A 15,334-nucleotide genomic window follows, 5' to 3' on the forward strand; every position below is an offset into this window, starting at 1 on the left:
GTATGTATATGTTTTTTTTTAAAGTCTGAATATCTGCAAATGGAGTTGTCTTTGTCATACATGCCAGATTGATGATATCTCCTGTAACATTTTCAGCAATGAGTGTAAAATAGCCACTAACTGCACAGGGCTCACACTTTGCATAGGACAGTGGTGAGGTTGCAGATGTTCTTTGATATCCTGCTAGAAATAAGATGATTCGTAGGAATTTAGTAAGAAGGTAAGATGTGCTGCACTGTGTCCAAAAGTCCATCCAACTCAATTCTTCTCTGATATGACTTACAAACCCTTAAGTGAACCTAAGAACAGGTATGTGCATCTGGAACAACGCAGTCGAGCCTCCTTGAACAAAAAACCACCAAACTACACTTTTAATTTCCAGTTGTGTGCCTCATATAAAGAATCTTTCTTTTGCTTACGGTAGCATGGAAACTATTTCGTGTCCTGACAACTTTCAAGTACTTTATCCTTGTAAGTACACTGGCCATTTATTATTGGCCACAGAAGCTTTCTGTTGTATTTCCATTATCAATAATTCTGTTACCCTCTGCTTAGTTCCAGACTTAGCTGGCATATCTGATATTCAACCATATTGCATAAAGCACCACACAATCGGCAGGAGGCACAAAGGACTTGTTACTGGTTGGTCTAAGCACTGCCAATGCCTAAGGTTCCCAGTTAACCCAAGACACTGTTTAAATCAGAGTGCTGTTTCCTGAGCTTGTGATACTGTGGATTGCTTCATAAGCAGGATGTTACCTGCACTAAACAAAAATGCAGCCAGGATATCTACCAGTTCTGTAACATCATTAATATTTCCACCATTTTAATAGGAATATCTTTACATTCTGGCTGATTACCATTAAATTTTGGCAGGTTTTTACTATTTTATTTATTAATTTGGGCAGCCATTTTGCCCTCCTAAGGGTAATTCCATCCATTAGGCAGATGCCAATGCTGGGAGATGTTGAAGGGGCACCAACACAGCAACACCAAGATGCTTGGTGGTTGGAACCATCTAACCCTGCTGTTCCTGGCTTGTTCCTGCTTGTCCTGACTTTAAAAGCAGGTTAAAAATGCATTGCACATTAGTTTATTGTCCTACTTTAGGCTCCAGCCTAAAGTCCAAACTAAAGTCCTAATCAAGCTCAAACTGATCCCCAAACAGCCATGGCCACATGATTTCAATATTGGCTTCTCCATTAGGTGAAACATTTATTTCCCCTCCCTCTCTATTGCTTTTTTTCCAAACTAATTTTTATTTCTTTACCAGTTTAACAGAGTGGATGGCTGACTGTTCCTAAGGGTCTGTATTGTGTAGTTGTGGTTCATGTTTATTGTAAGCAAAAAGCATTTATCAAATACATCCCAATCACCATTGTGCTGTAGTTCTTTCGGTGTAGTTTAACCACAGAAATACAAACTGGGTTTCTACTCCTGCACCATGATACCAACTTCTTCTCTACATAAAACAGATGCTGCCTCAGTGTCTGATGTGAGAGGTGGAGAGGACAGCTGTGTCTGGTAGAAGTATACATCACTAAGATCTCTTCCAGCATACATCTGAGCTGCAGGACTGTAGTCCTGCATCATGTAAAGGAAGCAGCCGCGCTCTTGGTCACTTACCTGGGTATCTGCCAGTCACCGGCCAATTTTGTACAGAAGGCACATAACAGTCTTACAGTCAGAGATGTAACTCATCCCATCTATTTATATGCCTGGAAAATAAGCTGAGTATTCAAGAAAACCATTTAAAAGAATTAAGATATACATTTTATAAAAAATTTGGAAAATAAGATCCACCATGTTCTTTTAGCCTGTCTGAAACAGTCAAATTGGAAATACAGAACTCTGATCATGCATCTGATTTTGCAGTTACTTAATTGGAGGATTAGGACCAAAGGTCTAAAAAAAAAAAATCTAGGTTAACATAGTTTCCTGCAACTGTTACCTCTCCCAGTTAATGACTGCTAACTCAAATCTTAAATATTTACATCCATTTAGGATTTAGATTTTTTCCCCCCAAAATCTGAGTGTATATAATGATAATAAATTGCAGTGTGTCAGAAGTGAGTGCAGTAGAGACAAACCGAAAAAGAAAGGACTTGGAAGGGCACTCTGGCTTTCACTTGGAATTCTACATTCAAGAACATCTCTTAGCCCTTCTTTCAGAGTTTTTGTACAAAATTGATACTTCCTTCTGGAGTGTTAGTAGATGCAGGGGACCTACAGAAATTCAGCTGAAGTTTGGACATCTGAATTTAATTCCCCAGGTTTAGTCAGTGTTATCTGTCATCTCCATGCACTGGAACATACTTACTTTTACATTTGTAGAAAGGATATTGTTTTTTTATTTGCAACAGAATGTGAAATTCAATGAAATGAAATGAACAATTGTTTTTTTAGAAAGGAAAATTTATTTATGGTTACATACACCACATATAAAATTAACATTTAACTGAAACATGTAATTGTTTCCATCATTTATGACTAAACACAATGTTGACTACAAAACTGTACAGTTTATATTTAGTAACCAATTCTTACAGCATAGTGCAATTGTACCATTTTATAAAGAAAATAATTTGTGCCTTTTTTTAAATAAAGTGCATTAAATTACTATCTTGTATACAACAAGAAGCTCTGTAGTTGCAATTCAAAGCTTTAAGCTTAAGGGAAACTGAGGCCAAGATGTCTCACTTCCTTTTAAAATCACTTCATACACTGGCAAGGTATGGTTCAAACTTCAACCACGGTTAAATTAAAAAAAACAAACCTAAATTAGTATAAGAAATAACCGCAGGCCTTTATGTATGAAACCAGTAATCGGTTTTCATATAAAAAGCACAACATGCAGAACTTCAATCCATCTGGCTCCTAGTGAGATGAGAACTATCCCCCATGCAGATGCTTTTGCTAAGGCTTTTAGAATTCAGCACGGAACTACACTGCAGTCAGTAGTACCAGGTCTTTACCTGAATAATACGGTGTGTCCTCAGAAAAGTTCTCTCTGAAAATTCGATGAGATGAACATGGCAAACCATGGGTTATTTTTAATTGCATTTGGAAACAAAAAATGTGGGGCTCTAGTCAGTAAGTCTAGGAAATTACAAGTGGTTCTACTAGCCCAGGGTATTCCAAATTTCATGGCCTGAAGTTAAAGACAGAGTTTTACAGCTTTATTTCAGAGGCACATTTATAGCATCTTATCCTAACATACAAATGAAATTTCATTTGTGAACACATTTACAATCAATTTTTGTAGATTTTGGCTGTGACAGTAAAGCTGAGACCAAACAAAGGACTCCTTAAGCCCAAAAGAGTAAAAAGATGTAGACATCAAAATGGATAGAGGTGTAATGTGACTCTTTCTAGAAACAAGGACAAAACCAAGAATGCCCATTTCCTTTGGTTGGCTCTGGCTGAGGCCTAACAGAAAAGTCAGTATTCTTGTCCTCCTCTATACATACATGGGACTGCTATTATCTTCAACATAAAATATATTTGAGCACATGCAAGTAACCCTACAGATTGCCTGAGTATTTTGCTGCATATGTAATCTAGGCAATTTACCTGCCTCTACAGCTGCAATAGTTATTCCACACTTTTGGCACAAATCACACATACTGTTCCTACATTCTCGAAAAGTGCATTTTCTTCCTATAGGGACCGGCCAGCATTCGGAAGCAGACTACTGTACATTCAGCTGCTCAGCTCTGGGGTAGCTGCTGTGTAAAAAGCTCTCTGCTGGAGAGCCACGACTTACCCTCCTCCTCCTAGACTAAGGAAAGTCTCTGCTTACACTGAAAGACCAATACAAAAGAAAGGAGCTCAAATTTGGCTGGTATGTGATCGAAGAAGGCTCACTATTTCCTGTCATGAAAAGCTTCAGAAAGCTCTGTGCTGAGAGCAGAGCTCCCTTCCAAACCCAGCATGCTCTGACCTACAATCAACCCTACAGAAAAGCCTCACCTCCACGCTCTTTTCTCATGAGCCCTCTGGGGCAAGAGGCACCACAAAGTGAACTGAGTGTTGCTCATATATTGAGGGAGTACATCGTCAGAGGGCAACCAAAGAGTGGCAAAACAAAAACTCATGAATGGGGCACAACTCCCCATACTCCATGGGGACACAACAGTATGTCCCTTTCAGGATGAGGGTACCTCAGTTTTCAAAGGGCCAGGTCATGCTGCTTTCATTTGCATACTATAAAAATATTTCTTCCCTGAAAATGGGGAAGCCAAATTCCTGATTATTTTGATGGGTTTAATCTTAGTGAACACTGAAGTAAGAGGAAAATTCTATGGGGACCGTAAGTAATCAATGCATTAAGAGCTCTATACGTTGGCCCTAAATCTTAGAGGTCCTAGACCTTTTTCCTAGAACATCATTGAAACATATATGTATTTTACGTGCCCTTTAAAAATGAATGCATAAAATTTTTTAGATACTCTGGCATCAGCCAGTGCAAAATGTCCACTTGTGTCACATAACTGTGTGGAGTGCTGTTTAGACTCATGATCTGAGCAGCCCTGTTACCAAAGCACCTATGAAAGACAGAAAAAGAGCAGGAGAGAACAGGGAACATTGTATTCAGGAAGATATAGCTGCTACATAGGCTCACGTTTGTGACAAATATCCTTCCTGCATTCTGTCCATATGTGGTGATAGAACACATTCCTGTAATCTCAAAGTGGGGTTTATTCAAATTCAAGACATGAGAATTTGCCTCCCTTCCCAAACCTCTAGCTGGTCTTTCTTTGTTGAAATATCAATTGCCACTGAATCTTTCAGTGTTTGCAAGACTCGTACAAGTTCGGCAGTATTTGTCTTTAAACATATGAAACTGCCTCAGCAAAGATGTTACACTTTGACCATGTCAACACTGAAGGTATAGAGCATGAGATATACCATACCGTGTATATAAAAAATAAATTAAATAATCATAATAATTATGTGTATATATATATTATATTTAAGTATGTAATTATGCTACTTAAAAGTGATAGCTCATCATACGTAATTAAGCTAATGGCATACCAAAATACTCTAAGAAACTCTCTGTTCAGCATATAATATAATTACTACTTAAACTCTTCATGTTAAATCTGAACATAGGCATTTCCCTTTAAGAATGAGTTTATACTTAAAAGAAAAATCTATTTTATTGGTACCTCTTTGCACCTCCATTTTCTAAGGTAAATCCTTGCAGGATGCAGTCTTCACCTTGTGCAGTTTGTATTGGCTTGCTTTTTTCTTGAGGAACTGGGACTAGGCCTGTGCTCAGACCTCATGGTACATCATACGGTTGGGATCAAATGGTTTGAGGAAAAAAGAATATTAGAGTAAAAAAAATGGTAGCAGTACACTTCCCTCCAGTTTTTCCTCTCCACAGGTGAATCAGACATTTCCAGTGTAAGGCAAATGCTCACTGAAGTTGTTAAATAAAAAAGTGCTGCTATTATATTTGAAAGGGTTATATCAAACTATTAAAAAACTTTGTAAATAAGCTTTTATTACCTAAAAATGCACCACTGTACTTATGAGAGGCAGGTACTTAGAATCACAGAATCATTTAAGTTGAAAAAGACCTCTAGGATCATCGAATCCAACTGTACACCAATGTTTGTCTTTAAACAAAAAGGACTGTACCAGACATCTGGGGGTGCGGTGGTGGTGAGGTGAAGGATGAAAAAAAAACCGTAAAAAACACCCAAGCCATAATCCTACGGCCCTCAGCTGAAATACTCTACACTAGTAATTTAAGGAAGCCCCCAAATATGCATTGAAAGCCCATAACTACTCTATGCTTTTTAGAAAGGTCCATGTTACTTAGAGCTATCAGATAACTAAACCGGGTCATTAGTTCTGGGACATAAGACTCTTCCCCCTACCTGTGAGGGGGAAACCCATAATACTGTCTTGTTTAGTTAAATATCTAGCATGTCAGTGAGCATGTAAAAATTGCCTTGGCATATGTAGAGTGCAAAACGAAGGTTTGGGGAGGTGAGGACAATTTCCTTAAAAGCCAATTCAAGGAGTTTGTGATGGCAACTTTAACTGATTGCTGTTCTAAAGTGAGTTTTACTCTCTCAGCCTATTTGCAAAAAATCTCCACTGGAAAAATCTCCTCTTATCCTTTTGGTGGCACTGAATTAATTTGCATCATAGCAGTGGTGCACTAGTTAACTGCAATAGGGTTTCACCTAACCTACAGTTAGGTTTCATTTTTTTCCTTCTCTTCTAGAAGATGTTTGTGTAAGAGTAAATGAAATGTGCAACTCTTTATTTTTATGTGGCTTACAAGATCACAATAATTTTGTGAATAAACCACAGCATGAACTTTTTTAGTGCAAAGGCATACTGTTTTCAAAGAAACATTTACTGCGAAGTTACAGGTTCAGCTGCTCCTCAAAAGAAACAGAAATACCTAATGACTTATCGTAAAATAATCTGCTGGTAGTGCTACTTGTGCATTTTCAATATTTTTCCACAAAACCTCTCTTTTGATTTCAAGTGGAACCACACAAGACTATGCTAATAAGACAAGTAATAATCTGAATAAAACATGAGGTGACATTTTCAAGGAAGGGGGACCTCACTTCTGATCATATCCCTTCCTCTCTTTTCTCTGGACACCATTCAACAGAAGCAACAATACTGCCAGCCTCAAGGATGTAGGACTGCTGCAATATACTCCAGAACAAGGGCAGTCCCAGGGCCCCTCTCAGGTGCTCCATGTGCATTGGGTCAGGTTCCAAATGGACAGCTCAAAATAACGTTCTCTCAGGGGATGCATTCATTCAAGCATCCTTCCTATCCCAGCTCAAGCACTGAGTATCTGGCTGTTTCACCAAGCCATAAAGACTTCCATCTCTCATCATTCGCCTAATACGAAAGCAGATATCCTTCCAGTTCACCCAGATTTCTCATGCATTAAAAGGAATTGGGAATTCTTGGAATGAAGAAGACAGCAGCACCCAGTTTTAAGGGGTAATTTCCTTTTGCACCAAAAAAGTATTTCCAGACAGGAGACCTTTCAAGTTTATTGAGAGTCCCATCATTCTTATACTGACAAATGAGGGAGATACGCATGCCTAATTTATCTTTCGTGACCTATTGCTTATTCATGAGATATAAATTACATCACTTCCTTTTAGTCCCTTCCTTTTAGTTCTCTATAAGCAGAGACTGAGAGATCTTAATTTTTCACCATTGAACATCTCTGGACTACCACTAAGCAGAACTAGAACCACTCAGTACCTCAGATAAAGTGACAGAATAGCTAGTGGTTTTTTACATAGTGACTACTCTAATTCTTATTTTTATTTCTTTATTTATTGTACATAGAAAAACCAGACCATGTATACTTTCTTTTCATAAAAGCTGGGGCCAACATTTTGAAAATCATGTTCTGAAAGTTACAGAACCACTTTCCTTTTTTTTTTTTTTTAAGTAATGAGTGTGTAGTTATGTTTCAGGGGCTTGATTTGTAGTGATGCTATTTTATCCCAACTTCAGTCACCAGCAGGTTGCTTATCACCTTGGGGAAATGAAGTCTCATGCATCTTACTTTTAAAGGCTAAACAATCCCTAAGAAAATGAGGTAACAAAATAACAGCTCTTTGGGGACAGCATGGCTGCTGGTTTAAGCCAAAGTTCACTGCTGTCCATGGAGGGGCTTTAGTGACTCCAAGATGCCTCAAGGTTGGCCGCTGAACACTAAAGGATGGACACAGCTGCTTATGTTACTGAGTGTCCATGGCAGGAAGATACAGCAGCAATAGCAGGCCTTTCAGCTTGCCTCCAAATAACCTGGGTATTGGTAGGGGTTTTCCTCACTGATACCAAAACTAAGCTGTCTTCAGAATGGGCTAGCACCATTTATCATGTCCATCTTGATAAGCATGGCAAATTCAGTATTTTCTGTTACAACTGGAAATCCTGAACACAATTTATCTACAGAATGCTGTGCAACTAAATGCCAAACGATGAAAAGAATAAAAATCTTCACCATAGTACATAATTTTTTTCTTGCCAATAGCACAAATTTGGGACCCAAGAATTACCATAAAATATTATTGCTGTGTAATTCTATTCAGGAACTCAATAATTATAAGACAAATCAACCAGAAATGATGTCCCACATCGGTCTGATAGCATCTGCTTAACAAAGGAAGACTTATGCTAATTGAAAGTCCTTATGCAAGTTACTGTTTTTTGTTTAAAGTAATATTGCTTCCTCTCTATTGCTCTGAGTTTTCTCAGCAGTTTATAGTACCTGCAACATGGAGGATTTTATTGCTTTTGTGCTAAACACATATTTCCCCTTATTGCTGAAATCTTACTGTTAGGAGAAATGGTTAAAAAAAAAAAGATGACAATCTAAAAAAATCCTCTCCCAAGCATTGAGGATGAACATATGAAAAACCGACCACAGTAAATTTTTCCCATCAAGATATAACCTGTTACTAACTTTGGGTCAAGTGTTTTAATAAATAAAACGTGAACTTCAATTCTTTAAAGTAAATTACATATTAAGAAATAGAAGTCTTTTGTCATTACAATGGAGATGTGAAAGCTACTTCACTGTACACAGAATGGTGAATCTAACCTCCCTGGTCTTACACATGGGTGTTGTTTGATGGGACAACAAAATATCAGAATCCTGCAAGCTGGTGGGATTCCTGCCTGTTTCAGAGGGATCTTGGATGGATACCGGCACCTCACCATACCGAACTGGGGCCTATCCTGTAATTCTGAGGGGACAGCAGAGAATTGCTTAATTCCTCAGGGTCTGGAAAGTGGCTAGCTGTCAAGCAATCCTTCTGTGCAAGTGAGGTCGGCACCTTCATACACACAGCTCTGGCCCTACTCTAAAGAGTTCGTTCACAGGTGTGTTATATAGCACCTGTCAAGTACTGCAAAACATGTTAAGGTTTGGCTTGACAGCTGCGGGCAAACCTATGTCGTTGACTTACAGCAGGATTTTCTGGCCTGTACTGCACAGTCTTAATTTAAGAACATATTTCTGGAAAAGACTACATCCTCACTGGAGGTCACAGCAGAGGCTTGGGAGGCAGAATCATGTTTCTCATCTGTATGTGGTGAAAGGCAACCATGCACTACTCCTCAAAACAAGGGCAAATCCCATCCCTACGAGCTAGCTTTGTGGGACTGCTATAATTAATCCTTCTTTCCTCTTTGACTTGCAGTGTTCCTCAGGAGAGAAGCTTCCAATTACAAATCTCTCTGCTCTGGCACAAGGAAAAGGTCAGCTCCCCCAGCGCTCTGGAGAGCCTCTGTGGATTCGAGCAGCCTGTGGAGCAAGGAAGATGACAAGGACACTAGGTGAACCAGCATGAGAGAATGAGATTACCTCCCTCTGTGCTGTTTTTTTCTGGCTTCCCCATCACACAGGTGTTATGTAGAGAAAAACGCTAATGCCTGTGAAGTTATCCAAGAGGATGAGAACAGATTTGCATAAGCAAAACAACAGTTGCCCTCTGGACTGAATTTTGGTCGCAGTTTTAGCTTTTATAATCATCATATGTTTTGCATTTTGATAAAGAAGAACAAATGCAGGAAGAAAGAAGGGAGTAAACTTTGCGTGACTAACTTAAAGTGCCATTCTACATTATTGAGCCTCCCTATATTATTCATCTCATGACTTTTACTGCCATTAATTCCCAATACTTTGCATACTTGCAAAAGTGCACACATACGTAGCACAGATTTCTACAAAGTGAGTATTTCTTACACAAAAATGCAACGACTGAAGTTTCATTAGCATTCAGAAGTAGATAAAGAACACCAATATCCTACACTGAGCAGAAGTCATAGTCTTAACTCTGCTGAGCACCTGTAAATCACAGGGAAGCCAGGGGAGCTTCAAATTCACAGCTCTACTAGATCATGCCATGCAATTAATAAATGAATCAGATTACAAAGTAAGAGCCAAATATCATGAAGGTTGAACCAAGTAAACAATGGAATTTAAACCCAGCATTGCAACTAAAATTAGTTATTGCTCATAAAAATGTCTACAGAGCCTCGTTTACAGACAACTCACTCACATTTGAGATTCAGCTTTGTGTATAGCATATGATTCTTAACGTCACAGAAACTTTGCCACAAAAAGCTACAGTCATCCGAATGTCCACATGAAAAGGACTGATTCCATTTGGAAAAATCCAGACCAGCAATGCAGTTGTCTCTACTATCTCTACTATACAGGTATATTTTTTCATTGAACTGTAAATATTGCTATTTTTACATTTGAGTTTGTTTTGGGTTTTTTTAATAGAAGGTACTGAAGCAACAATACAGTATGCTGACTTAGACATTCAAGGGAAAATAACCTCCTACTGATGCCAGGGCATGAACACATTTAGCTCCCATCAACACTAATGGAAGTGGTACTCTAAACTCCATGAACTGACATGAGGGCATACCGTAAGTTTCACAAAGACATATGCCAGGAATATTTTCTCCCTGACAATCAAGTCTTCAAATTAGAAAACAATGCTTTATTTCTAGTGCATTCTAATGTGGCTCCAGTGAAAGGTTAGAAGCAGTTTGAAATTTAACCATTCATGAAAGGAAGCTCTGCTTTTTAGACCAGAACTATCATCTTACAATGGAGTGAAATGACATGGGTACAATGTAAAGAATCATGTTCTGTAGTGGATAAAACTGCCAGAAAAGGAGAAAACGCTGTTTTCGTCTCCTCTTGCAGTTCTGGTTGCATACAATTATGAACCAGATATGCTCTGAGAATTTATAAATGTCAGTATTTAAAATTACATAGGAGAACAATGAAAACAAGTGGTAATAGTTTTGACTTGAAAACAAACTTAGGAAAACCATTTCATGTAGTGCTAAATACGTGCTGCGAGCAATTTGTAGGTTATTTTATTAAAGATTTTTTTAACTCTTCTGAAAAGACAAACTTGTCTGAGAAACTTAGTGTTTGATCTATTACAAACACATAGCCGAAAGAGGCCACGCTGCTTCATCAGTTTCAGAGATTCTCCCCCCCACCAATCAGTTTTAAAATTAATAGCGTAGTGATCTCTGATGTCCCATATCTAAGGGAAAACATATGGTTGACTTCTGAAAAGGAAAGCAATGCATATCTTTTGGTTTAACATCCAGCCAGAACTCATGAGAAAACAGGTAACCCTTAAAAACAATTATCAACCTAATTCATGCTGAGATGTAAAATAAAAAGCTGTACAAGTACTTCCTCACTTAGAGCAAATTTGTTGCACTGAGATTAAACACCAATAACTCAGTACAATTGGCCATTATTTTGAAGCGCATTCTGATGATATACATATGCAGTAACAGGACTTGGTTGGTTTTTCTTTCTGTTTTAAAAAAATTAAAGAGAAAAAAACCATCCCGACAACAGATTATAACATGCAGTATAACTAAATTCAATCGCATAAACAATTTCAAAGGAGGTATGCTGTTTTAATCCAATTTTAATTAGAAAGTTGAAGGTAAAATCATGGCAAACATGGCAAAGTCTGGGTAATATGACAAAAAGACCCTGAGCAACATTATAAATCTGTAAGAACACTGATTAATTTGATTTTGGAAATCTCCCTTAAACCACGCAATTGATTTCGGTCACTGGGGTTTTCTGTTTACAAAAAGGTCAGTCCATCCTGTGGTTTTTATCTGAACCCATCACACACCATTTAATGAATGCATCTAAACCAAAGACAGAATGTCTGGAAAGTAACGTGCTAAGGAGCGTCCTCCTGGCTGCCAATCAGACATCACTAGGTGATCTTGCTCTCTGAGACAGGTTAGAAGGAATGCAGCCACAACAGATGAGCCAAAGCGCTTTCTGTATCTCCTGGTTTCTAAAAGCATATATGACAGGATTGATAATGGAATTGTAGGTAGCTGGCAGGAGGGTGGCATAGGTGTATATAGAAGGATAGGTGTAATCTGCTATTAAAGAATAAAGTGTAAAAGGCATCCAGCAAGCAGCAAAAGTCCCCAAAATAATGGCCAAAGTAGACACTCCTTTTCGGGTGGTCACATAGTGGGAAGTGGCCAGGAAATGGTGTTGCAAGGCAATCTGATGGGCATGGCGCATCACAATTTTACAGATCTGAATGTAGAGCTGCAGCATGAGGGCAAACATAAGCAAGAAGGAGATCGAAAGGACAGCTGCATTATTTTTAGTGAGTGGTCTGATAACACTGCAGGTGGATTCATCTCTGAGGCAGTTCCAGCCCATTACAGGCAGCAGTCCAATACAGATAGATGCTCCCCAGAGCAATATAAGCATGACATAGGTAAAAGTGACAGTCCTCTCTGAATTGTAAGTCAGAGCGTAATACAGGGAGAGGTAACGATCAACAGTAATAGCCAGCAAGCTGCCAACAGATGCTGAGAAAGAGGCAACGATCAGTCCAATCGTAACCAGTTTTGTAGCTTCTGATTGCAGAAGGTAGGCAAAAACAAAATTGATGATCAATCCAATGCCCGCTAAGAGATCTGCCAGTGCCAGGCTGCCTATCAGGAGGAACATGGGGGCGCGAAGACTGGGATTATGGAAAATGATCAGAACCACAATGGCATTTTCGCAGGAGATAAGGGTCCCTGAAGTACATAAGACAATGTCCCAGGGGTTTACCAAAAGCTCTGGCTCAGGGTCTACGACAGGAACCAGGGAGGAGCCTGCAGCTGAGGCATTCTCTGTAGAGCTGGCTTCTACATGATCCTGAGGCAGCCAGCTCAAATTAACCTTCAGATCTTCATTCATTTTAACCCCTGTCTTCTTCAACAGAAAGACATTATTTTTAATGTTCAGGCACATCACTGGACACATCATCCCACCCGGAACATGCATTGCCCGAGTCAGCAACACCGACCTAATGTGCAGGCACTTGTTACATAAATGTGACAATAGAAAACAAAAACAAAAACAAAGCGGGGGGGGGGGTATTTAAAACTGCCCGAGATTATCCACCAAGGGACAGACCGAGGCGCGGAGGCTGAGTGACCCGTAGGGCAGTTTCCTTCAGCTGAACAGGCATGAAGGCACGGCACGGGAGGCAGACCATAAAATAGCTGAAGCCCCCATTAAGCGCCGCAATTTTGGGTGGGGGCCGCCTGCGGGGCGGCGTAAACCCCATTATCCAGCGGCCACGATTCCAAAGCGGGATCATTATTTTTGGTCGCGGAGGGAGCGGACACGATGGAGGGGGGTAGAGAGGGGAGAATATCCTTCACCGACCCCCAGTGAGGAAACCCCGCCCGGGCTGGGGGGGTGGGGAGGGCGAGGGAGAAGGGGGGCTTTATCCTCTCTGAGAACTTACAAACTCGACGCGGACACCACACGCACACCACCACACACTCCACGCACCCGCGGCGGCGGTTCACCTGGGCTTATCCCCCGGCGGGTCGGAGGATGGAAGGAAGGAGGAGGCACAGAGGGGTCGACGCGGTCCCTCTCCAGGCGCCAGCGGGACCGGCGCCGCGCGGGGGGGGGCCGAGGGCGCAGCGCAGGTGCGCGCACCCCGCGCGCGCGCGCAGGGCGTGTGCCTGTGTGTGTGTGAAGGGGCGGGGGCGCGCCTCGTGCGCGCGCGCCTGCGCAGGTGCTCGCGGAGGAGGCGGGGGGTGGGAAGAGGGCGGACACCCCCTCCTCGCTCCTCGCCGCACCCCCCCCGAGGTACAGCCGCGCCCACCCCTGAGGCGATCGCTCCCCTCAAACCGGCCTTACAGTGGGCAGCTGGCTTTTCCTTTGCAGCAAGAGCCTCCTGAAAATTGTTAAAATCGAAACCGTCCGTATACTGTGAGGGTGGTCAATTGCTGCTGGCATGGGTTTGCCCAGAGAGTTCGTGGTGTCTCCGCCCCTGGGGATGCTCAAAAGCTGATGACGTCACCCTCCCTGGGAGTGTTCCAGGCCAGGGTGGATGGGGTGCTGAGTGACCTGATCTAGTGAGGGGCATCCATGCCCATAGCAGGGGATTTGGAACTACATGATCTTGAACGTCCTTTCCAAACTGTTCTTTGGTTCTATGATTCTGTGACATGGCCTTGAATGACCTATTCTAGGTGACCGTGCTTTGAGATGCGGGGCTGGACCAGACCACCACCATAGGCACCTTAGAACCTCAACCATTCTGTGATTCTGTGGTCTATAACCATGTGAAAATGAATCACAGAATGCCAGAATCAATTAGGTTGAAAAAGACTTCTGAAATCATAGAGTCCAAGCTGTGATGGAACACCACCATGCCAACTATACCATGGAACCAAGTGCTGTGCCCAGTCTTTCCTTAAATGCATCCAGGGACAGTGACTCTACCACCTCCCTGGGCAGTCCATTCCGATGTCTATTCACCCCTTCTGTAAAGAAATTCCTCCTAGTGTCCAACCTAAACTTCCACTGGCGCAACTTAAGACTATGTCCTTTTATCCTGTCACTAGTTATATGGGAGAAGAGGCCAACCCCCCTCAGATACAACCTCCTTTCAGGTAGGTCCTGAATGACCTATTCTAACAGACACTGCGGGGCTGGACCAGACCACCACCAGAGTGGCTCCACCTTAGATACTCAACCATTTCGTGAATCTGTGGTCTATAACCATATGAAAATGAAAATATGGCATAAAAGATTTAAAGGAGCAGTGTCCAGTATCAGGTCTAGAGCAGGTAGCATCTGACAGTGTGCTGAGAGCTGGGGCAGCCTGGGCAGGGGGATGCCTGCTGTCCCTGTTAGGGGCACATGGCCAGATTTACAAAGCTGTTACATATTAAGTAGTGCAGGCAGGCTAGTGGGACCTGTAGTGAGTTAGAAACTGAACTTACATATAAGCCACTGGGTCAGAGGAGCCACACAAAACAGCTTTAACAACAGACGCATATGTTTGTGTGCAGCAGGTAGTCTCCCAAGGTCAGTGGATAGAAGCTTGTCCTCCAGGGGAAGTCAAAACAGTGGGATGAGTTGGTCTATAGAAAAGCCTGGGAAATTTTAGGAAAATATTCTTTTTCCTCATTTACATGACTATATACCTAAAGCACTTTGGAAAATCTGGTCCCAGGGGATGATTGGAATCTGGAGGGAAGATTTCCTTCTCCTTTCTTGAGAAATGTACTCAGTAATCATGCATGGTGCCATCCAGTCAACCTCAGTCATTGTACTAAGCCTTGTGTAACTTTGTTGGATGATTCAAGATTATTCATTCATATTTCTGGTCCCCTCCTGCTTTATAACAAGGATTAAAAATGAATATCACCTTGCTGCTGATCACTGTCTCCCAGTTTTATCCACTGATTCCTTATATGACAATGTAATAAGTACTTT

At 41.1% G+C, this 15,334-nt stretch overlaps 1 protein-coding gene across 3 annotated transcripts; it reads right to left on the reverse strand.

Annotated features, from left to right (window-relative positions):
* Nucleotides 1-2,441: 2,441 nt before the first annotated feature.
* GPR12 (G protein-coupled receptor 12) lies at nucleotides 2,442-13,505 on the reverse strand. Of its 3 annotated transcripts, none has more exons than XM_017818671.1 (2): nucleotides 13,408-13,505; nucleotides 2,442-12,799 (listed from the first exon to the last, which is right to left on the reverse strand). In XM_017818671.1, the coding sequence occupies exon 2, from the start codon at nucleotides 12,785-12,787 to the stop codon at nucleotides 11,783-11,785; it is 1,005 nt and encodes a 334-aa protein (XP_017674160.1). In that variant the 5' UTR covers nucleotides 12,788-12,799; nucleotides 13,408-13,505; the 3' UTR covers nucleotides 2,442-11,782. The 3 variants fall into 3 exon arrangements, with proteins under 3 accessions (XP_017674160.1, XP_017674159.1, XP_017674157.1); XM_017818670.1 differs by having other exon boundaries at nucleotides 13,391-13,427; XM_017818668.1 differs by lacking the exon at nucleotides 13,408-13,505 and having other exon boundaries at nucleotides 2,442-12,914.
* Nucleotides 13,506-15,334: the final 1,829 nt, after the last annotated feature.

Source organism: Lepidothrix coronata, unplaced genomic scaffold, assembly GCF_001604755.1.
Source record: "Lepidothrix coronata isolate B3197 unplaced genomic scaffold, Lepidothrix_coronata-1.0 Scaffold69, whole genome shotgun sequence".
Taxonomy (NCBI): domain Eukaryota; kingdom Metazoa; phylum Chordata; class Aves; order Passeriformes; family Pipridae; genus Lepidothrix; species Lepidothrix coronata.